The sequence below is a fragment of the Eretmochelys imbricata genome, chromosome 8, assembly GCF_965152235.1.
Source record: "Eretmochelys imbricata isolate rEreImb1 chromosome 8, rEreImb1.hap1, whole genome shotgun sequence".
Lineage (NCBI taxonomy): Eukaryota > Metazoa > Chordata > Testudines > Cheloniidae > Eretmochelys > Eretmochelys imbricata.
Genome location: NC_135579.1, coordinates 88,769,691 through 88,794,750, shown reverse-complemented (window position 1 = coordinate 88,794,750; position 25,060 = coordinate 88,769,691). Strand labels below are relative to the sequence as shown.

General features: G+C 42.4%; 1 protein-coding gene across 1 annotated transcript in view; it reads left to right on the top strand.

Annotated features, from left to right (window-relative positions):
* Positions 1 to 21,794, top strand: part of IL23R (interleukin 23 receptor) — a 39,270-nt gene extending 17,476 nt beyond the window's left edge. Inside the window, exons 8-15 of the mRNA XM_077824681.1 lie at positions 6,626 to 6,708; positions 8,158 to 8,374; positions 9,309 to 9,506; positions 11,777 to 11,878; positions 16,844 to 16,918; positions 18,189 to 18,285; positions 20,315 to 20,405; positions 21,125 to 21,794. Of these exons, the coding sequence (XP_077680807.1) occupies positions 6,626 to 6,708; positions 8,158 to 8,374; positions 9,309 to 9,506; positions 11,777 to 11,878; positions 16,844 to 16,918; positions 18,189 to 18,285; positions 20,315 to 20,405; positions 21,125 to 21,766 (1,505 nt within the window). The 3' untranslated portion in view covers positions 21,767 to 21,794. The remainder of the gene's footprint in view (positions 1 to 6,625; positions 6,709 to 8,157; positions 8,375 to 9,308; positions 9,507 to 11,776; positions 11,879 to 16,843; positions 16,919 to 18,188; positions 18,286 to 20,314; positions 20,406 to 21,124) is intronic.
* The last annotated feature ends 3,266 nt before the right edge of the window (positions 21,795 to 25,060 follow it).

The window sequence follows — 25,060 nt, the reverse complement described above, 5'->3', positions numbered from 1 at the left end:
TCTAGGTCACACTGCAGTCACTCACAGAGAAGGTGCAGCGAGGTAAATCTAGCCATGTATCAATCAGAGGCCAGGCTAACCTCCTTGTTCCAATAAGAACAATAACTTAGGTGCACCATTTCTTATTGGAATCCTCTGTGAAGTCCTGCCTGAAATACTCCTTGATGTAAAGCCACCCCCTTTGTTGATTTTAGCTCCCTGAAGCCAACCCTGTAAGCCGTGTCCTCAGTCGCCCCTCCCTGCGTCAGAGCAACGGCAAACAATCGTGCATCTGAGTTGAGAGTGCTGTCCAGAGCGGTCACAATGGAGCACTCTCCTGGAGGCCAATACCGTCGAATTGTGTCCACAGTACCCCAAATTCGAGCCAGCAAGGCCGATTTAAGCGCTAATCCACTTGTCAGGGGTGGAGTAAGGAAATCGATTTTAAGAGCCCTTTAAGTCGAAATAAAGGGCTTCATCGTGTGGACGGGTGCAGGTTTACATCGATTTAATGCTGCTAAATTTGACCTAAAGTGCTAGTGTAGACCAGGGCTCTGAGGCACCTGGCATTGGCCACTGTTGGAAGACAGGATACTGGGTTAGATGGACCTTTGGTCTGACCCAGTATGGCCATTCTTATGTTCAGATTCACTGGTCAGTGCATGCCAGCTGGAAGTCTAGCCATTCCGGACCTCTGCTGGCTCATCAGAGTCCCTTTGGGCCAGGGTGTAAGGAATGGGAATGTTAGCTGGGCCCACCTCTTAGTGCTCTTAATCACTGATGAGAAATCCTGTCTCTGTGCTATGGTGGTGATAAAGAATGCTCCTTACATCTTCTTCCACCTTAATCCAACAAAGAAACCAGGGTTTGTCCCTTACCATGTAAAACAGGAACTTAGCATTTGATTTTCTAATCAGACTAAATGTAAAAAAATAGTCACTTAAGCCATGCCCTGTGTGACAATCTCTCTTGCTACAAACACTTCCCATTCCTCCTGGTTGGCAAGCTACAGGGGAATAAAGGCCCACTGTAAAGATATTTATGATGGCATGTGACACATCATTTCCCACTTGAAAGCATAAAGGGTACATTTTTTAAGAAGGGCTGAGGTGCAACCTCCCTTTTGACAGCTGTAGTTAAGTAGCTAGAGATGCAAGTAGCCAGGTTTGCACCTGGGATTCAAACACACACGCAAAAATACAAATACAAGTGTATCTGCAAAGAAGAGATTGACTTTTTGTAATCTTTGGGCTTTAACCTTTTCTGACATTTAACCAATCAGGATAGATGTCATTAGAATAGTTAGTGCCATTTTTTAAATGACTCAGTCAATGGAGACACAAGGTGGGCGAGGTAATATCTTGTATTGGGCCAACTTCTGTTGGTGAAAGAGACAAGCTTTTGAGCTACACAGCGCTCTTCTTCAGGTCATTTGTAACTCAAAAACTTGCCTCTTTCTCCAACACAAGATTTTACCTCGTCCACTTTGTCTCTAATATCCTGGGGCCAACATGGCTTCGACAACACTACAAACAACATCAGTCAAAGGAGACAGCATCTCTAATAGTTAAAGTAGGAGATTTGGAGATATCACAATTGTGTTCCTGGCTTTGACAATGACTTAGGCAATCATTTAAACCTCTCTGCGCCTCAGTGTACATACCTGCTAGATGGGTACAATACTCATCTACGTCATAGGGTCATTATGAGCCTTAATGTATATAAAGATCTTCACATGAAAGGCATTGATATGTGCACAGAGTATCAGTGCTAGTTACTGTCCTGTGTTTTAAACTGAGCTAGTAAAATAATTGCTGTACCCATTCTGCCTCTGCTCTAATGCAGCTGGCATCAGCCCTAGCCAATGCACTGTGACGCCTTTCCTTAAATCACTGCCTCCCACCCATGGCACATGCAGGAATGATACAGCAGCACCATCCAAAGCTTGAGCCAAAGCCACTGCCGTCAAAGGGAACCTTTCCATTTACTTAATTAGGCTTTGGATCAGGCCCCTGATTAGCATCTCATTACTGGATATAGTTTTTTAAAGATACCATGAGTACTTCCATCCAGGGAGGATAGATGAACCATGGTAGAACTCACACACTGGTCATAAAGGCACTATGCTACTTACCTGTTTGCAGCGTGCCTCATCTTTGAAAGTACAACAGAGGCTATTTCCTGGTATATCAACCGCATAATTAATTTGATCCTATTCTTATGCCGAGTTGGATTATTCAGTCATTCTATGTGCTCTGCTGTCGTGCAGAGTGCCACTTGATTCTGAACAGAATTATAAATTAACCCCCCCAATCCTGCAAACATACCCCAGTAACTTCCCACATGTTAGCATAAGCAAACGCCCCACAAATTGATGGGCAAATGGAGTTAACAGCACATCTAGGAAAGAAGTGGTCTCGCAGCAGTGTTTTGCTGGTGCCCTCTGCTGGCTAATTCTGGGTCTGGCATTGTCAGTAGCCAGAAAGCTTGCTGGTTGATTTCTGCTTCCATCTAGAGGTGATGTATCACCAACTGTTATAGGAGCAGACGTCTCAACTCTTCCTGGAACCGTCCTGATTCCAGCCCCACACACTGGTGTGATGCCTGCTCTGCCTCTACCCCTGTTGATCGGGGCATTTGAGATTCTGTTTTAATAACGCAGTCACAGGGTTGGTTGGTTACATTTGCATTTACATACATTCCTCTGCAGGGGGTGGGCTTTGTATTAATTTCCTTCAACTCCCCTTCACATAGGGACCCTACTCAATGGGAAATGGCTTTCTCACAACCACCAGATGCCTCACAAAATATCCCATCTCCCCTTTGAGAGAGACGGTTCTAATGTTCCGGCAGCCTCTGCTTTCTCCTGAGCTCCACCCACCTCCACTTTGGCCACATTAGGTATTCTGTGACGTTCTTGGAGCAAATGCAGTTGTATCTTAGGGCTTGGCTATAGACAATGGATCGTGTGATATGTCCTGGATGGAAGCTGGAGGCATGTAGATAAGAATAGTGATCAATAGGTTTCAGGAATGGGGTGGTGTTTATGTGACCATCACTTATTTGCACTGTAGTGTCCAGGAAGTAGATCTCTTGTGTTGGCTGGTCCAAGCTGAGGTTGATGGTGGGGTGGCCAGCTGGAATTCTTCAAGGGCTTCCTTTCTGTGGGTCCATATGATGAAAATGTCATCAATGTAGTGCAAGTAGAGGAGGGGCACTAGGGGACGAGAGCTGAGGAAGCATTGTTCTAAGTCAGCCATAAAAATGTTGGCATGCTATGGGGCCATGCGGGTACCCATAGCAGTGTCACTGACTTGAAGGTATAAGTTGTCCCCAAATCTGAAATGGTTGTGGGTGAGGAGAAAGTTACAAAGCTCAGCCACCAGGTGTGCTGTGGCCTCATCAGGGATACTATTCCTGATGGCTTGTAGTCCATCCTTGTGTGGAATATTGGTGTAAAGAGCTTCTACATCCATGGTGGCCAGGATGGTGTTTTCAGGAAGATCACCAAGGCATTGTAGTTTCCTTAGGAAGTCAACGAAGATAGCTAGGAGTGCTGGTAGCATAGGGTCTGAGGAGAGAGTCCAAATAGCCAGATAGCCAGATTTGCTCCAATCCCTCAGTCAGAGACAAACACCTACAAGATCTTTATCAAGCATTCTTAAAACTACAATACCCACCTGGGGAAGTGAGGAAACCGATTGACAGAGCGAGACGGGTACCCAGAAATCACCTACTACAGGACAGGCCCAAAAGGAAAATAACAGAAGACCACTGGTCATCATGTGCAGCCCCCAGCTAAAACCTCTCCAGCACATCATCAACAATCTACAACCTATCCTGGAAAATGATCCCTCACTCTCACAGACCTGGGGAGACAGGCCAGTCCTCGCTTACAGACAGCCCCCCAACCTGAAGCAAATACTCACCAGCAACTACACACCACACCACAGAAACACTAACCCAGGAACCAATCCCTGCAACAAACTCCATTGCCTACTCTGTCCCCATATCTACTTGAGTGACACCATCATAGGACCCAACCACACCATCAAGGGCTCATTCACCTGCACATCTACTAATGTGATATATGCCATCATGTGCCAGCAATACCCCCCTGCTATGTACATTGACCAAACCAGACAGTCTCTACGTAAAAGAATAAATGTATACAAATCAGACATCAGGAATAGTAACATACAAAAGCCAGTGGGAGAACACTTCAATCTCCCTGGACATTCAATAACAGATTTAAAAGTAGCCATCCTTCAACAACAAAAACTTCAAAAACAGACTTCAAAGAGGAACTGCAGAGCTACAATTCATTTGCAAACTTTACACCATTAATTTGGGCTTGAATAGGGACTGGGAGTGGCTGGATCACTACAAAAGCAATTTTCCCTCTCTTGGTATTGACACCTCCACATCAGTTATTGGGAGCGAACCACATCCAGCCTGACTGAATTGGCCTTCTTATCACTGGTTCTCCACTTGTAAGGTAACTCCCGCTTCTTCATGTGCCAGTATATCTATGCCTGTATCTGTAATTTTCACTCCATGCATCTGAAGAAGTGGTTTTTTACCCACGAAAGCTTATGCCCAAATAAATCTGTTAGTCTTTAAGGTGCCACCCGACTCCTCGTTGTTTTTGTGGGTACAGACTAACACGGCTACCCCTCTGATATTAGCCTCCTCTTTGTGACTCGGCCCTCTGGCTGGGTCACCATACATGTTCCCACCTTCCAGAGTATCAAAGTCCCTCTTGGCAAATTGGCTCAGGCTCTCTTCCTCCTCACTGCCCCACTGGTGCCACTTTGTCAGTGGCTGGTAGGGGGACCGAGGTCCGCCCTCTACTCCACGTCCTGGCTCAGGGGCCTTCTCATCAGCAGCCAAGGTTTGACCTACCCCATACCTCACTGCTCTTTCCCCTGAGCCTTGCCTCCCTCTCTGGCTCTCCCCCTGCTCTGGGCTTGCCACGCCACAGCCCTCTTCCCAGGGAGTAACTAAGCTACTTGTCTCTAGCCCCAGATACACCTTCCTTCTCCCAGGGAGTGACTGGAGACTCCTTCCCTCCGGTTCCCCCTTCTGTTGTATGCACCTTGGCTTTATGGAAGTCCCACCTATTCCTGCCCTGCGTCTGTTCCCAGTCAATCCCCTGCTCTCTGGCTCCTCCTACAGGTGTAGTCTGTGGAGTTAATTGGCCTTCCTGGCCATCTGAACACCTTTCAGTCCTGTGTGGGGTAAACACCCCATCACAGGCCCATTCAAAGAAAATGCATTTTAAGGTAGTCAAATGCAAAGTTACAATACACATCTAGGAACGAGGAATGTAGGCCGCACTTACCGAATGGGGGGGCTGTATCCTAGAAAGCAGTGACTCTGAGAAGGATTTAGGGGACAAAACAACTGAACATGAGCTCCCAGTGTGATAACATGGCGAAAAGGGCTAATGTGATCCTTGGATCTCTAAGTATGAGTAAGCGTAAGGAGGCAATTTTACCTCTGTATATGGCATTGGTGAGTCTGGTACTGGAATATTGTGTACAGTTCTGGTGTCCACATTTTAACCAGGATGTTGAAAAATTGGAGAGGATATAGAAGAGAGCCACAGAAATGATGCAAGGTCTGGAAATCTCAAACTGTTTAGCTTACCAAAAAGAGTGAGAAGTGACTTGATTACAGTGTACAAGTACTTTGTGATGACAACATACTTTAACAAGGAGAAAATACTTTAATTTAGGGGAGAAAGGCAAAACAAGAACCAATGGTGGGAAATTGAAGTCAGACAACTTCAAATTAGAAATTAGGCACAGATTTTTAACAATGACGGTGATTAATCACTAGAAAAAACTACCAAGGGGATTCCTCATCTATTGGTGTCTTCAGATCAAGACTGGATGCCTTTCTGAAAGATAGGAGTTAGCCAAACACAAGTTATTGGGCAAGTTATCTTAATGCAATGGTAAATGGGTGAAATATGGCTTGTGATGCAGATCTAATAGTCCCTTCTGGCCTTAAACTCCATGAATCATCCATTGGTAGGGGGCCCATCACAAAGCATCTATAAGTACCAAACAATGAAACCAAACCACAAAACTTCAATTGAAAAGTCAGCCAAATCAGATTCACTGATGTTTGGGTAAGGCACTAAATATAGTTCAGAGGAAAACCCTGGGATTCTCATGGGAACTATCTACCAATAGAAGAGGACAATTTCCAACTCATACAGACAGGGTGGGGGAGTCAGGTAGACGGTACAAAAAGCCACACAAACAAGGGAGTGGACCCCAGCGGGTCACAGTTACAAATAGGGCTCACACGGTGCCCGAAAGGCAGTGAGAGACATGCTGTGTACCAGCAGGTCCCTGAGACCAGGCATCATCAACTCCTTCCCTGCTGTCTTAAGGAGCTAAACTAAAGGCAGCTCAGTTCTTAATTATTATTAGAAAGATTATAGAAACATATCTGCCAGAGCCTGTGTCTCAGAATGCCCCCAAGGGGGTGCTTTGAAAATACTTGCTGATGCCATTTCATTTGATTTTAAAACTGAACTAAGTCACATACCAAATCATGGCCATTACCTTGTTCATTTAAATGTTAATACCAGAAATCACTGATTCAGTTACTGTACTTCCTTTGAATGCAGCACCTTCTAAAATCCTGGATGTGTGGAGGGTTATGGGTCCAGTATACATGAACGGTAGCCGAGAAGTCACAGTCTTGATAAAGGTAATGCCATTTTCTTTTTCAAGCCACATGGGATTCTAAGCACCAGAGGGGTAGCCGTGTTAGTCTGGATCTGTAAAAGCGGCAGAGAGTCCTGTGGCACCTTATAGACTAACAGACGTATTGGAGCATAAGCTTCCGTGAGTGAATACCCACTTCTGGGTATTCACCCATGAAAGCTCATGCTCCAATACGTCTATGGGATTCTAAAACACCATTTATTATTACTGTATTACTGTAGCATCTAGGAGCCCCAGTCGTGGGCCAGGACCCTGTTTCCCTAGGTGCTGTACGGACGCAGAACAAAAAAAAAACAGCCCCTGTCCTGAAGACCTTACAATCTAAGTAGACAAAAGAGACACAGGGTGGGGTAGGGGCAGAATACGTCAGCAGCAGGAACAGTGTGATGGCAGCAAACAGCATGTTAGTGCCACTACTTTTGCGGGGAAGGAGGGTTAGGATATCAGCTAAGTAGAAGGGAGAGGGGACACTGGTGGACAGGGAGAGGGAGAAGAAGGTAAGAGGAGTGAAGCTGGGATGAAGAGAGACCATTGGTACGTCTACATTGCCAGCTAGCTCGGGCTGCGGGGCTGTTTCATTGCAGTGTAGACCCACAGGGTCCTAGAGCCCAGGCCGCACCCTGAGCCCAGAAGCCGACACTGCAATGAAACATCCCTGCAGCCCAAGCCCAAGCCAGCCGGCATGGGCCAGCTGAACTGTGGATGTCTAATTGCAGTGTAGACATACCCTATGAAGGAGGGAGAGGGGGATGGCTGGAGTAAGCAGCCAGTCACGAAAGAGCAGAGAAGTCCTGTCAAAACTGTAGAAAGTTTTCCAAAAAGGACAAAGGTCCCTGCTTTGGCTGTTTCTGCCCCTCTGGCTGGCTGGTCTTTGCATCTTTCTCCCAAGCCCACCTGGTGGAGGGAGGAGATATACCCCTGGATCCTGATACCACATAAGGGGGATGGGGGGGATGAGGGTGTCTCCCCTGCAGAGTTGTGGGCTCAGGGAGAAGGGGAAGGAAGAGATTTTAGTTTTGTGGCTCTACTGCGGAGCAAAATTAGGGCTCATCGGTGAGTGTTCCACATCCTGGTTACATGGGAGTTCAAAGATACAAGGAAAAGTGATGGTTTCCTTGTATAAGCAGTAACCAGCCAGTTTGTTCAAGGGAAGAAAGAGAACAAAGACAATGACATGCCTGTAGAAACTTAAGGCAAAATTTGTTTGTGTCTATTCCTTTAGAGGAAATTGTTCCGGAGTATTCTGCATGCTATGTTGATGAATCTCGCTCCAGTCCTTTGAGATCCTTTGTCAATTAACAATACTTTTGGCACATAGTTACAATTTCATGCGGAGCACTATGCGTGGGGATGGTGAACTGAGGAATGTAATCCCCAGTGGCAGCAAATAACACACTGTTCTATAAGGGCATTTATTTTCCATTGTTTTCAGCCTCTTGCTCCAAAAGATGCCAGAGGAAGAATTCTGGGTTACACTGTGTTCCATGAAAGCCAGGGAGAAATGATTAACTTATGTAACACATCAGACACCAAATGCAAAGTTCTGGTTTCCCCAGCAATGCGTACCATCCATGTGACTGCATATAATTCAAAGGGAAGTTCCATGCCAGCCAGTATAACAGTGACCCAAGAGCACAGTAATTTTAACGGTAAGATTATGCACACTTCATCATTGGCTTTAACTGAAATCTGATTTTGTCAGAACCGGGGGGGGGAATCTTCTGTTTATTGCTTTAAATTGGAGAAAACCCTCTGGAAATTCTGCTACCACCCACTCCTTTTTGTAAATGAACTTAGTGCTCTCCAGAAGACGCCAGACTGTGTGACCTGGAGACAATAAGCAGCCATATATTTCAAATGTTCCCCTCTGACAATGTTCAACAAGAGGTTTAAAAATAAGTTTTGGGCTGTCTGTATTGGCTGGCTCCAGCTGACACAACTGTGCTGCTTAATTAGGTCTTGAAAGCAGTCTTAGAACATGGGCATTTTCCTTAAATACACAGGACCTTAGTGAAAATAACCTCTTTCATTTCCCATAAAGGCAAGTTTCACCTTTACATCTCATCATTTAAAACAAACAAAACAACAGGGAATTAGAAGTAGTTTCAGGGTCTACATCTGCCTCAGATTCCCCAGGCCAATGACTGTGGTTTTCCACAACCACATTTTCCTGTTTTCTAAAATGTTTCTTGCACTCAGCAACGAGGGAAAGTCCCACAGACACTGCAAGTGAAAGGGGTTATGTAGTGAAAATAACAAAATAAAAAGTGCATTAGGTAAATAAAGTGGAAAATTCAGATTGTTCTTGAGTCTCTCTGTTAGAAGAATCAGAGGTATTTCTTGTAAAAAGCAATAGATACAGATTTTCAGAGAGAGAAGGTGCGATAAACTCGACAATGGGCCTTTAATATATAAAATGCTCCATGTATGTGTAAAATCTCTCTCTCATTTCAAGATCAGTTCTTAAACTATTTCAGAGCATAGGCAGTTTCCCTGTGCAGAATGAGCCATTTAATGGGCCTTCCTATGACTGGAAGGATCCGGCCCACCTTAGTCATATCACTCCTCCTACCTCGTTTGCAGATTTCCTATCCCCCATCAACATGCAGATTAGCCATGATGACAACAGAGGAATCTCTGTCAAATGGGAACTGCCTAAATACATTGGAAGATCAGTTCTGTGGTTCATAGTTGAATGGATTTCTGCAGCTCAGCATAATCAGCAACAGGATTTTTTATGGAAGAAAGTCCCCAGCCAGGATACATTTACATATATAGCGGGTAAGATATGGTAACAATCTTTTTGCTATCTACTTTCTCTGTAGTGCTATAGATGTACACAAGGCCTTGTAGCTCAAAATACAACAAAAGAAAACAAAGGAAGTGTAAATTTAAATTGAGCCCCAGCTCTCTGGTACTTTTAACAGTACAAATATGATAAAGGAGAGCAGGTATATGTTTGTAGCAGATAGGCAGGAGGAAGAGTTACGTGGTCTGAAAGAGGTTGGGGAAATTAATTGGGAGGCTGTTCTAAATCTAGGATGCTCTGTGAAAGGATGGACCAAGTCACAAAGAGGGAGAAGACAAAGAAGCAGTAAGACATGAAACTTGGCTAGATTGTGGGAAGGAATGAAGTCATACGTGGGCAACGAAGAGTGGTATATATGGAAATGTGTCTATAAAAAGTGAAAGGACAGGAGAGGAGGCGGTAATATGTGAGGCAACAACTGTCTTCTGCGGTTATTGTTACTGAACAATTGTAGGGGACAAAACCTGCAGGCGTTTCTCAGGCAAAATTCCCACTGAGGTCGAGCATCCGGCAAAATAAGGATTGTGTCCCATTTTGGTATGTGTCCCATTTTGCTGAATGCAGTGTTGTTGTAGCCATCTTGATCCCAGGATATGAGAGAGAGAGAGAGAGAAAAAGAGAGAGAGAGAGAGACAAGGTAGGTGAAGTAATGTCTTTTATTGGACCAACTTCTATTGGTGAAAGAGACGAGCTTCAGAAGAAGAGCCCTATGTAGCTCAAAAGCGTGTCTCTTTTACCATCATCAACTTCTGTTGGTCCAATAAAAAAGATATTACCTCACCCACCTTGTCTCTCCATTGTGTTGAATGCAGATCCTGCCAGCAAAGTGTTCCTGGTCCCCACATTTCCATGTGATCATTGACATATGTACTCCCCTAAAATCAGTCAGCATAGTCTTGGTGAATTGCATATAATGGGATCTGTATCCTGAGCAGTGTAGCAATATAGCCTAGTATGAGACTCCAGTTAACTGTATTAGTTGGAAAAAAGATTCTGTACTGATATATTATGAGGAAAATGTGAGAAACCAAATTCAAGTGAAAACTGGTAGCTGCTTTCATCATAATAAATACAGCTGTATAAATTAAAAAAATGAACACATCCTTTGTAGTCATCTTCTCATTGGATGCCATATTACATTACATGTAAATGAATATGAAACTAAAATCCCTTCCATAAACTGTTAACGAATAGGGTCTTTACAGTGGAATGTACAGTGGGGAAAACAGAGCCTCTGTAATTGACACACAATTAATTAATTCTTCCATCTGTTAAACCGATGTCACCACAGAGATTATAAAATTTGCTATGACACATATGCACAAATGCATTAATTTTGCTAAATCTGCAGCAATGCAGATTCAGGAAGGTTGGATCTATAGTTTTTATTACTGGTGAAAAATTTGATACCCAAATTCTCTCACAACACAGTCGTCTCCAATTTTATGTATCAGAACAGATCTGTCATACATAAGTTAGCTATCTATATTCAGTCTGTATTAAACTGTAATTTCCTTCCCAAGTTAATAATAATATGCTTCTCCTTCTAGGCATTTTTTAAAACCACCAGTCACTGTGGTGTCAAATATCCATAAGACTTTTCATCTTCAAAGCACTTTACAGATATTAACTAATTAATCTTCACTGCAATGTTAATGAGTGCTCTTCCCTTAGAGATGGGGAAGCAGAGAGAGGTTTCCAAGAAAATTTGAATTTTTTGTCAAAAATTAATATATAAATACATTAATTTTAAAAGCCCCGAAAATGGAAATATTTCAGCCAAACTCACAAAATATTTAGGTTTGGCCATGCTGCTACAGGCAATGCCTCCTGGGAAGTGTTGTTCACTTGCCTCACATCTCCATTGTCCTCTATGGGCTAGGCTTCCCAGCCAGACAACATCTTCCCATGATGCAAGGTGCCAAAGACACCCATGATGCACTGCTTCACCTCTCCAAAAGGAGAGCCCAGAGTGTATCATTCAGTAGTTGATTTTTCACTGCAAAAAAATGAAGTTTTCCACCCCCCAAAAAAAATCTGACCAGTTCTAGTTAAGTGACTTGACCCAAACTGGATAGTCAGTCTGAGTAATGGGAATAGAATTCAAGCATTCCTAGCTCCTTCCTGCTCCCATATATTCAGACCAGGTCTCTTTTCACCTTTTCTTTAAATATCCCATTAGAATTTTCTGCAGTTTTAACTTTAACTTGCACAGAAATTTTAAATAAAACATTCGTTTCAGGCGACATCACAGCAGGAATTCAAATGAACATTTCAGTATATGCAGTATATCATGATGGAATAAGCAAGCCATGTCCTGGCCAACTCTATCTGGTAGATTTAGGTAAGTGTGCTCTTGTGGTAAAGTCACTGCATGCTGGGATGGAAGTAACATTTCAGTGTTTGGTTTTTATGGAAAACAGTCTTCCCCCAGATCTTTCCATGATTTGGCAATTTTGTAGAGTTACTTGATTTTATAAACTATGGCTAAACCTATCAATTTTCTCCCACCTTCCTTGAACTATAGAGAAAAGCAGAACTTTAGAAGGAGTTTGAAAGAAGGCGGTTTTCTTTGGATACCAGAACACCACTAGCAGGGACCTTGTCAATACAGTTGTACTTTGCCTTTGTGTGGGTATAATGTAGTTTGCAGCTCATGGGACACAATATAATTAAAGCTGATGCTCAAGGGAATCAATTTTCACTTTTCAAGATGGTGCAAATACTGATGTGTTTGTGAATTTTCGTTAGAATCTGCAGATTTGTTCATGGGGAGAATTTTCATTTTTTATAATGGAAGAGGACAAAATTTGCTTCTTTTGGGGGCACATTTGACAATTAAAGCCCATGCAATGTGGGGAAACAGCATCATTATTATGGGGAGAAAATGACAAAGCTGTGACGCTTCCTAACCTCCCTTCAAGAAGCAGCTGTGTAGGTCCCAGGCCAGGCCCTACGTGGTCTAAATATAGAAAAATAAGAGAAAGCTTTGCATGACTTCCAGTATTCTGAATGCCCCTGCCTCCCTTGTAGGATAATTGAGTGGCCTCTAGCATTATTTTGACCTCTGTTCTGCTTGGGAACCAGATGCACAACATTAATTAAGATGTTCTGTGCAACTGATCCTTGGCCAGACCACCAGCTGAAGTGACACACTGGGACAAGCCAACAGCCAGTCAGGGATCTTCAGAACAATATGGGAGAACACAAGTATTTCCCTCTCCTACAGCTACTCCACATACTTTCACACCCAAATCAAACAGAAAGGGTCCTGTTTTCTCCTGGCCTGGACTCATGAAATCTGTAATGTACACAAAGCCCAAACCTGATCTTTTGTTCTGGATCAATAGAGACACACTTTTGGAGGCCATCAGAATTCTACTGGCTGTTTTCTTCGGGAAAGAAAAGCTACTGTACCCATAAGCGGAGACAAGGATAACATGTGTGTTTTTTTCCACAAAGCCACAAAATAATTTTTCATGCTGCTCTGAATATATTTCCAGAGGAGCTACCTGAAGCTCTACATACATTGCCCCTAAGACAAACTGGCTATGTTTCTGGCCAGGATTTTTCTCGGGGGCAGTCCTGCCAATGTTTTCCATCAAGGAGGCATGACCTCAAGTAAATACTCAAAGTTATTTGATCACGGTCTTCAGTGTTGTCCTTCCTCAAAGACAAATTGATTGTCTCCAATGTGGTGATCTAGTTACTAGGTCAGCAGACCGTGTTCCCATAGGAACTAACCAGGCTGCAGATATTCCATCTACTCGTGGGGGGGTGGGAGAATCAGTATAAGCAAGACACTAAATCTTGAACTCTCAACAAGACATAGCTTAGGGTGATGTTTGCTGCACTGCTGAAGACACTACAGGATCTAAGTATAGAATGTTATCGATACTATTGAACATATTGGTAATATACTCATAGGATTTAAGGCCAAAAAGGACCATTAAAGGATCTAGTATGACCTCCTGCATTACACAGGCCATAGAATATCACCTGATAATTCCTGCATCAAGCCTATATCTTCTGGTTGAGCTAGAACATATCAATATTTATATTGTGATTTTAAGCTACAAATGTGAAATCAAATATGTGCTATAAATGACTGGGGTCAACGATATACGTTATATAGATATATAATTTATCCCAGTCATCCACAACCCCAGTTTTCCAAGAGCTTTTTGTAATTACTCTAAAGCACTTAGTTAAATGGGTTTGTCTCTGTTAACAGTTGATTTAGGAAGCTCGTAAATCCTTAAAATGTAAAAGCTATTTCAAGTCCATTGGGAAAATAGGTAATATAGATGTGAATCACACTGGGGCAAAAACAAGTGAATAGTGTTTCTTCTTCTTTTGTGAATTAGTCACCTTCCCACCTTTGATTATAAACCATGTCAGCCTGAATGACCGGCTCAGAGCAAAGACTGCACTGAAACTAGTACCAAGACGAGTGTATGAAATAGCTTGACAGTTGACACAGCAGTGATATTGTGACACATACATTTCATCTCATATAACAGTTGTGGAGAAGGTCCAGAGAAGAAGAAGAAATCAGTCTCTGAGTTTGGCAGTCTTCCTTTCGCGTCGAAGTCTTGGTTAACCAAGACATTTTAAAAAGGAAAGGTTAACTACTGGCACGAGAGCCAGCTGAATAGCGGAAAAGGTGTTGTGTGAGTTTTTTTATGAAGAGAGGAGGAGTGCTGTGCAGGTGGGTGCACACCAGAGGTGCCCCTTTGTGATCAGGCTCAGGCATAGCGGGATCACTTCTTTTGCACTTGGGGATGGTAAGGAAACCCAAGCCTGCCCTCTCCTCTGGGTTCAGATCCAGCACCCAAAGTTAGGCAGCTAAGCTCTGTGCCTGAAAGTGCCATATTGCTGACTCCTGGATTGCTTCCTTACCAGTTCCCTGTTTCCCAACAGGTAAAGGAATAGACATCAAATAACTGAAATCAAAGATAAAGTCTCAGACCTCCTGACTGTGGCAAGGATCTCCACTGTGGGTTTAGCCAAGTCTCTACAACCAGAGCCTCAGGATCTCTTGTAGTGCTCCTTCATTCCAGACCTCATTATTTGCTATTTTTATAATTCATTCATTATTCCCGAGTTTAAGAGTATTTAATCATCCAATCAGGGAACAAAAACAATGCCATATGCCTTTGGTGACCAACCACACACACTATGAATCACAAGTAGTTAAAGACATAGTTGAAAGAAATACTTTGTGGAAATCAGTTTGCATAAACTCTTTTATGAATGCTTGCAAAAACCAAATATATTCTTAGAAATCAGGACTGGGTCATGAACAGAAGAAAGGGCCAAAGTGACCAGATAAACTATTTGCAATAACAGATTCAACTAGTTCTAAGTAACATCCATGGTGCAGGTAAATTGTTATAATTTGCATTTTCCACCTGAGCCACATGATGGCAGCATTCCATGTAGAATATAGTAATTCTGTCTCAACCCACTAATATTGGCTAAATATATTTGAATGTATAAATCAATACATTTCTCGTTCCACACCCACAGCTTTCCCCCTTCCCATAGTTCTTCAGTGTTAACAAATGATATATTGTGAAAATCGTCATACAATAGCAAGTCCTGACAAAATTGAACTTCATATAATGAGTTTTCACATAGGCCAACAAATTACATCAGGTGAAGGTCATGTCCTTAACCCAAATAGAGCACAGATCTAAAGATAACCACAATTCTTTTAAGTGGTGCTCAGTGACAGGGGAAAAATGATTTCGTGCTACATATGACCATTATTATTACTAACTGTGTTGTTCTAGGCACGACTACAATAGAGGAACCAAAGAACAGAGTAAATTATACGGTGCATGGACTGTAATTGTCCACAGTGATGACTCATTTGTATTCAATCAGTATTATAATGGTATTTCATATCCTGAGAATCAAACATATGTTCAGAATTCAGTATATCTTGTAATGATGTTTATCATTAGCAGGATTAGCAGTTCTCGAAATCCAGTACATGTTCATGTATAAACCTACAATATATTTTTCCTTTATAAAAAAAATACTGCATTACTCTATAGCAATGGCTCAAATCTCGATGTCATTCAACTCTACTTCTTACAACGTTTTATTATAAGACTTAGTGTAATGATATTGTCCTGTTGTAAGATATTATAAGATGGAGAGTTTTGAACCTTTACGGTATTTTGTTAAAAAGGGATAAATTGTATATGTAAACTTTTCTTTGTTAGCTTTAAAAAGTCCTTCAAAATAACGTATCAGGGTTGGACTTGCTGGCCTGAACTGCCAGGTCTAGGGGCACAGAGTTTGACTGTAACTTTAAAAACAAAGTGAGAAGCATAGAATGGAACTTCAAAAATTAAAGGAAGAGGTTTTCTGTGGAATCAAAGACACCTCCTATTGGCTGAGGGAAATGGAGATGCCAAGGGAATTGCAACAATAAAACAAGAAACCATGCTCATGACTTTGTTCAGTAAAAATGTGCTTCCTTCCATGGAAGCGACGCACAATCACTGGCCTTCGCTCTGCATCCAGCCAGTCAAAATGAATGATATCAAAAAGAATTCAAAAGAAATTCAGGCAAGGCTGCAGTGTTGTTCTTCTCAGACATTTAGACTGCAGGGAAAAATGATTGAGTGGGTGTTCTCCATCTCCTGGGAGTCCAGATTATGAAGGCCTAAAATAGATAGATAGACATAGATATGGGACTCCATGGCTATAAATATGCTTTTTTTTTTAAAATAAAGGCAAGTTGTGTAGTACAATTTGTCATACTGGTCTGTGGTCTTGGCCATCAAAATCCACACTAAGCTAATGAAATCTCTCTGATGGGATCCCTGTCACAGCACAGTGGCATAGGGATTTCTCTCTTTTATCATTTAAAAATTATACAAAGAGGCTCATTAGACAAGGATGTTTGGCAACTGATTTACTGGCAGTCAGCATTGGTAAGAGAAATCTCAGGCAGGCATCCAGTTCAGAGTGGGGGAGCTGAAAAGGGTAAGTATGGGCATTCTGCACTTGTGTCTAAATTCCAGGCAGGTCTACAAAAATCCATACTGAATTGCTTGGGCACCAAGGCAAATAGTTGCTAACAGCTGCCTTGGGGCTTGAGTGAAACAGCTCTATTCTTTTCCTTCAGTAAGGACATGGGTAAAATGTTCAAAAAGCACCTAAGCAGTCTTGGGTGCCTAAATGCCATTTTGAACAGATTTAGGCACTTTAGATCCAATTTTTAAAGGAAGCATATTCTGTAAGGTTGTCACCACAACACTGTTTTCTCTCCCTCATTGAATTATTTCAGTGAAAAGGCTTCCAAACACAAGCATTTATACTGAACCTGTAATCGTCACCACAGCTACAGGGGAGATTTCCTATGGTAAGAAGATAGTATTTCAGAATGGGTAAGCAAGAGTTTCTACTTGACCAGAAGTGGGTGGTTTTAGCTGTGCTATGTGGTACCGATAGTATCTCAGAGACTGTGAGAGGGGATGGCAGTTTCGTGACGTGATAGCAGAGAAGTGAAAAGTTAGTAACACTTGGTTTGTTACTGGAGACACGGCCCAGCCAAAAACACACCCTTTCACCAGTACAAGAATGCTACAGCCCTATAAAGCAAACAACACATGTTGGTTAGTCTAGGGCATAATACTATGAGGTTGTATATACTATGCTATTGCAACAATTATTCTTTAGGTCTTTTTGTTTTGTTAAGACACTTAAAATTAAATGTATGTGACAACAGGTAAGATCTGAGAAACTGAGACAAAGAATAAGATAGCATTTCCTGATCATACACATTGGCATGTTGGCTGAGCTATTTTGACTCCATAATTTGAGCCAAAGACTTGTTTATTTCTCATGTAACACTAACCTCAGTTACTTTTCTGGTTTGTTGTAACCAATAAAGGTACTTCTGTGTTGCTGGTTCAGAGTCAGGCAGCCAAAACCAAATAAAAGATCAATTTAAAAGGAGTGTACACATTTGTTCTTATATGTAAGTAATGGTTAAACACAATGGCCATATTTCTCAGAAGTGCTTGCCTGGAAACTCCCTTCCACAGCTAGATTCTCACAGCCAGATCACAGCAGCAAATGTACAGAAGTCTGCAGTGTAAAATGTGCTGCTCCTCTAGCCTCTGGTCCTGCACTCACTGAAGACAGTGAGGGCTTGGGGTGCACAGGGAATGTACAATTAGGACAATAGTGCACATTCATCTCCCTTGCTTTGTCATCTTTAAACAAATGGGCTGAATCAAGCACTCAATATTCTATTTTGTGTGTCTCATCCCAGATTTTCAACTGGTGTAAATCAACATCGCTCCATTGACTTTAGTGGAGCTATGCTGATGTATGTCAGCTGAGCAATGGGCCCAACAACATTTCTTAAGAAGGAAAGATTTCTTCAGCCTTTCTAAGCTTCATTTTTGGAAAAAGGTTTGTCCTCTCACCAGGGTTTACAAGCTAATGCCCCAATCCTGCAAACCCTAATGCACATTAATAACTTTATGTGTGTTAATAATCCCATTGAACTCAATGGGACAACTCACACACGTGTGTACATGTTTTCAGGTTTGGGGCCTAGAAAAAAAATCTTCCCTAAGATATAAGCTATTTGATTAATTCTCTTTTTTTCCCTCCTTTTTCAGATAATGATGGAGAAGTTTTTTGGGGAATAGGCACTGGTGCGATCATACTATCAATTGTTTTCTTAACTTTGATATTTAAAAAATCACTTAGAAAAAGGTACTGCTTTCTTTTCAGTTTTTTCCCCCCTTAGTCTCCAGAATATACCTCTCTCTCAGAAAACCTAGAATTATAGAAATTGATCCAGTTTTGTACAGCCCCCTGTTATCCAGGGCAACTTTCCCCATTCATAATTATATGTTGCCAAAAGATGTCCTAGATTTTTTTTTTCCCCACACACAATAAGGTAGATAATCACAACACAAAATAATCTGACCATTTCTCTGTAAAGCCCATATTTAGAGAACAAGGGGTATTTCATAAAATAGGCATACAAAAAAAAAGAATAAGAAAAAACCTTAATCCAAACCCTAATTAAGTTTGGTCTCATGTTGGCCTATATTTGATCTTTTAAAACTTTATTGCTGAGGCATAAATGGAAATTACTGCTTAAATAGAGCTTGCCTATCAAAATCCCACATTAGGATATTTAGAAACAGGAATAGATCATGGGAGAGGGGCAGCAGAAAGAAAAATCAGTCAGAACAGTTAAAATATTTTACAAAGACTTCCTGACATCCATTTCACCAGTGCTACAGTATCAAATGTATTGTATCCCCTGCTCCTTCCCTCCGAACCAGGGACTTCACAGAACAATGGGCATGTTATTTGTGAATGACATCAACATTTGAATCTTGTGCTTCACTAAGATATTGATATCTAGGAATCCATCCGCTGCTGCATCAAACACACCTGTACAGGAAACTTGAGTGAAATGCTGTGGTTCTTGGGCAAGCAGACTCCTGTGGCATAACACCAAAATGGCTGATTGAAGGTTTTCCTAATGTGGATTAACCTGCATATGGAGTTAAGCTGCATGATCCAAAGGATGGCACTAACACAAAGTAGGCTTAGGAGAAATATGTGGACAGATGGTGTTTAGGGGTTCTCTGAACCAAACACAGAATCAGGTTTCATCTATTCTGCTGTTGATGCACCTGTTAAATAAAAGCATTTAATTGAAACCAGAGACTTCCTACTCCCTCAGGAACACTGTACCACACAGTGAGATCCATGGAAGTTTGGCTCAATTAAAGTTTCTTTTAAGTAATTTTCATTTGTGCAGGTTATAGAGCAGCTTTGATTGTAAGAGAGTCAAGGTTCAATACCACCGTTTTTCTGACCATGTGCCTGAGCCAATCTCAACAGATCAGGAAACATATGCATCCTCTTCCTCTTGTTTTTTCCAGTCTGACAGCTGGCAACACTGTAAATTTAAACCCATACATTTCGCACGAGGGCTTAAATGGCTTCCGTGATTTCTGATTCGTGGAAGCACCGCAGGCCTTGGAGGCTACACAGCTGCAAAGGCTGAATCTGAGAGGATACTGCCTCCTCAGTAGCAGCCACCTAGCATAAGACCAGAGTAAGCATTATGCAATTTCCAGAGCCTGTCCCCTTCCCAGGGGTGAAGCCAGACTCAACCTACCCCATCCCTCAGGCTCAGTCAGTCTGTTAGCATCAAACTGATTCACAGGGATAGGAAATGTGTGGGATTCAAGCTATATTCTCTTGGCCGAGTCCCACATGTAATCTGCAAATGGAGCTCTCCATGGTTTCCTTAGGAATTCTACATATGGAGGGCTTTCAGGATCAGGCCCTGACTCACTTGTGTGCATCTACCAAGCTACTTTCATGTTCCCAAAGAGCCCTGTTCAGGATTTACCTTTCTCTGACTTCTATGGAACTCAGTCTGAGAAAGGGGTACTCAACTGGGCACTTAAATTGAAATTTGCCAGGAGGTTTCAACATTATTTTTATGATGAAAATGGGATTCAGTTTTCAAAAAAATTCTGAGAATTCACAGCACACCATTATTTATATCACATTACTGTAAGTAAATGAGCCTTTAATACTCCTAGGGTAAATGTCACCGTTGGGCAGAGGGCACATGCAAGGCCTATATGCCGCTGAAGTGAGACATAAGTTGTGCATAGGTCTCATATTGCCACTCTGTCCAGAGGCAATTTTACCCTGCTAAGTGACTAATACAATACATTAACTTTTTACTTATTTTATTTTATGTAAGAGTTAACACAGCACTTGCATCATTGACACCAAAATGGCTGACTGAAGATTTTCCTAACGTGGAAAACAGCAGTGTGGTAAAGTCACTCCAGGTAACTAGTCAAAACAAGATCCCAGTTGTTTTCATTTTTCTATACAGCTCAAATTTAACTCCATATGCAAAAAGTTATGACAAATAAATGCAGACCAAAGTGAGAGAAATCTTCTCTCTCTGATAGATATGCTCTGGTTCAAACAGGAATTAATTCAGGGAAGTCCTATGGCCTGCACTAATAGGAGGTCAGATTAGTTTATAACAATGATCCCTTCTGGCTTTGGAATCTATGAATCTATCTGGAACAGGTTATGCTGTGGTTATGAGTCATGGCTCACCGTGATTCCACAGCAAGCATAGTGACATTCTGGAGTGGCTCTGGAAATCAGATTGCAAGCTCTTTGGGGGAGGAACTGTCATCTCTCTGTGTGTGTGTACAGTGCCTAGCACCATGGGGTCCAACCTGGTTGAGATCTGGAGACTCTACTGCAACCTAAATATTAAATAATAGTGCTACAATCAGGACTGGCCCTGAAGCGTGTTGAAAAATATTCAGGCACACTCACCTGTTCCCTTTCCTCCTCTCCTCTAGTTCCCTTTGCAGAAGGTGGTTAAATGATGGTAACACATGCTAAGAAAGAGACCGAAAGGGAGAACAGTAAGGATAGGTGAAATGAGTAGGATTTTGAATCTGCGCTCCTGTCTCTCTCTCAGGAAACAGCAGTGACATTTCTACCATTTACAAAATATTATCTATTTGTTAATTTTTTTTTTCAGGAAAAAAGTGATTTAATGAGTAGCAATTCCACCCAGTTGTTCTTGGATAATAATGATCCAGTCATTACGGAAGTACTAGAGACATCACTGCAAGAGGAGTGCAAGACCACAGACACCAAAAAGGGAAACAGAAAAGTGGCCACTGAGCATATGGACATCTCTCAAAACTCACTGCTTGTCAGCACTCCAGATACTGAGCAGAACAATGGCTATAAGCCCCAGGTTTCCAACAGAAGCCCACTGGGAAACGTATTTAGTAATACTTATGAAACACAGTCCCAAGCACTGGATCCAAACACATATCTCTCAAGCCAAGATACACATGTTTTCTTAAAAGATTATACAAGTCCTGTTACTTCCTTGTGGAATGCTGAAGGAACTGGGAGCAATATGTTTTTACTTGAGAAGATTAACCTTATTTTAAACAGCAACAGAAGCGGACAGAGCAACACTTTCAATACAACAGATGAAGAACCTAATACGCTTTTGGAAAACCAGTGGAAGAGTCCACTATCCACTGAAAATGTTCAAGAGCAGACGTTAGTTCCAGATGAGTTGGTCTCTTGCTTAGGAGCGGTGACTGAAGAATCCATAGGTATAAAGTCCTATTTTCCACAAACTGTTGGTAAACTATTTCGATAGAAATAATTGCAATAAAGAAATAATACTATTTTATGGCCATAATACATCTATCTCTCTGAATTTTCAAGCATCAGAACTGAAAACCTAATTCAAAATCTGAAGTTCATTGTCTTAAATTGAATCAAAAGACTTTTGGATGAGATAAAACACTTTGGGTCCATAAATCACTAATCATTTGTAGTCATTAAATTTCCTTGGCTTTTCAGAAGAATAAGTGTATAAATCATGTGCCTGAGATGAATTCAAATGTAGGGGATTATAGACTGCCTGCTTCAGTATCCTTGCAGTTTTAACTGGATACGGAATTCTTCTCCTATCCTAAATCCTAAGTCATTCTCATGTTAAATAGTTGCTATAGATATGTTTCACTCCAGAGCCAGTTGCATTTTAGTGAAGGATAAAATTATCCCTATATGTATTAGCTGAAGTTTGCAAAATATCTTGGGATCATTAGGAATGTAAAGGCACTACATTTAAGATGATGTTTATATATTGTATAATACAGGCCTGGAGTCTGAAAACCCAAAATCTTTTCCATACAAATGAAAATCAGTATTTAATTGTCACTTCCATCCTGTAATAAGAATAGAAGAACTAGCCTTCAGCACACCTTGCCCTGCCCAGTTGACTTAAAACGTCTTTCTAGACTAGTCATAAAACAACTTCTTCATACTAAATTAATGGGAACTTAATGTTACTGATTTACCACCATCACCTCCCCTCCATGCCCCCCCCCCAACTTCTTACTTCCTCATCAATTATTTTCTTATAGTCCAGCGTCAGTGTTCTGAGTGACCTGCAACGTGGCAATGAGAACGTGCATTAGGTATGTTGCAGGGAACACAGTTTTGTTGAAATCAAGATAATGAAAAGCCAGGCCTCTCTTTTCTGATATGTGCCTATGGGGATGACCTGGCCTGCTATCATGGAAAATTCAGCCTGTGCTTTTAAAGGTATCACATAGTGTTCCCTAGGCTTTCTGAAACTTACTTTAAATGAGAAAGGGTTGTATCATTGTGTTTAATATTTTTATTTCACATGGTGAGTCAAAACTTTTCAAAAAGCATGTGTTTTAAAGACTTAAATATGATAGTAAAGGGAGTTTAAATACATTGTTTAAAAGAGTAAATTCCACAGAACTTCAAATAATTTTGTAATTAATAGAAAGTGTCAAGTTTTTATATCAAACTTTCAGCAGGCCATTCAAAAACAGACTTGGAAACATTTGCTTTCCTAACATTTGCTTTCCTTTGTTACTTTCACTGTCAGCTCTTTGGCACAGGGGCCTTCCTTTGGTTCTGCGTTTCTATAGCAACTAGCACAATGGGGTTCTGCACCATGACTAGGGCTCTTAGGTGCTACTGCAATGCAAATAATAAAATAAGAACAATATTGTAATACCTGTAATTAAAATAAAAGTCTTTGTTAAGCACCAGGTCTGGACCTACAAACATCAGCCAATATTTAAATACACTGCTGGCTTATCATTGTTATAGTAAGGTTTTTAGCCATCCAGCTACTCATATCCTAAACCATCCTGCTACAAACAGCATGTTACTTGTGAGATGTCTAGCTCCACCTATGGGGTTGTTTTAAAACACTATCCTGAGACCTGGTCTACGCTACAGTTAGGTCGATGACAGGCATCTTGCATCAACCAATTCATGCATGTGTCTACACTCAAATTTGTCTCCTACTGACATAAGAGTCCCATTCTGGTGATGCAGTAACAAGACCTCCCTGGACAGCCTCGAGTCCTGGTTGATGCACTGAGGTTGATGCAGAGTGAGTGTAGACATTGCATGACCTACGTCAACCCTACTAATCCTCTAGCAGTGTTTCTCAACCTTTTTGCAGTGGTGCTAGAAAATAATTTAATAGTGGGGGTGCTGAAAGCCAACCCTCTTGCCTCTGTCCGCGTTCCTCCCCCCAGACCTGGGACCAGGCTATGTCTCTGGGATGGGGGGACCCAGACAGGAGTAAGGGGGCCAAGGCTGTAGCCACAGCTAGGGGCGGGCACGAGATAGGCCACCAGGACTCCATGTAAAAACTGCACTCCTACTTCCAGTGCCTATGCCTTTTTGATACCAGGAACCAGCTTGCTGCCTTCCTGAACTGTGTCAGGGAGATCTCAGGGACCGCTGCCAGTCCTCGGACTGGTCATTGAGAAACACTGCTCTAGTGCATGCCTGACACTGACTGCTCTGGTCACAACGGTGAACTTCATTGCCCAAGGGTCCTGCAGACCAGAAGCCACTCCTCACCTTTGGAAAACTCCGCATATTTTTGACATGCTCCTGCCTGGAGTAGACAGGAGGTATTGGATCTCCTGGGCCCATGGGGAGAAGGGACTGCTCAGGCACAGCTACGGAGTAGTCATAGAAATGTGGACATCTACACGTGAAAGCAAAGAAACTGTGGCGGGCATGCCATGAGGCCAGGGAGACCAAGATCTGGTGCTGAGCCACAGGCTTGCCACTGTTACAATGAGTATGGCAGAGTCTCCACCACCACCCCTTAGACCATTACAGATACCTCCGAGGAGCCCAAGACACAGACCCTGGCCATGAATAGTGACGAGGAGGAATATATGGGCTATGCAGTGAGCCAGGACCTCTTTGAGACGCCACCACATTCTTGCCAGTCCTACCAGCCAACCACAGATGAGCCTGATGAAAGGGAAGGAAACTTGGGTAAGCGTGTGCATGTATTTTCCCATTACAATGTTTAAATGGAAAGATGGTGCCTGGACCATCCCAGGTTCCCAAAGACACATGTATCGACTTTTCATCAGTTTACTTGTGTGAGAAAAGATTGCAGTGCAACAAGCTGAGGTAGAGTTATTTTCATTCCCCTGTAGGATTAGGTGGCGGGGGTAGGGAGGGCATGTGGAGCAGTTTGTTGCTATACATAAGGACGTCCCTTGTATCCCCCTGAGCAGGGCCATCCTTACCCATATTCAAAGTACGCAGCTGTGTAGGGCACCAGGAAACTTGGGGCACCAAATTTCCTGGTGCCCTGCGCAGCTGCGTCCTGCTCCAGCCCCCGCCCCGCCCCTTCCCCATGGCCCCCGCCTCTGCTCTGTCCCAGCCCCGCCTCTTCCCACCCCTTCCCCAAAGCCCCCGCCCTGCTCCACTGCCACCCCACCTCTTCCCACCCCTGCTCCACCCCAGCCCCGCCTCAACCTGCCGCTGAGGACTGCCACAGGGCCAGGCCTGCTCTCACTGGCAGTGGGAAGTGCAGCGACCCAGCTCCAGCCACGTTGCTGGTGAGTGCTGGGGGGTGGTTTCCCTC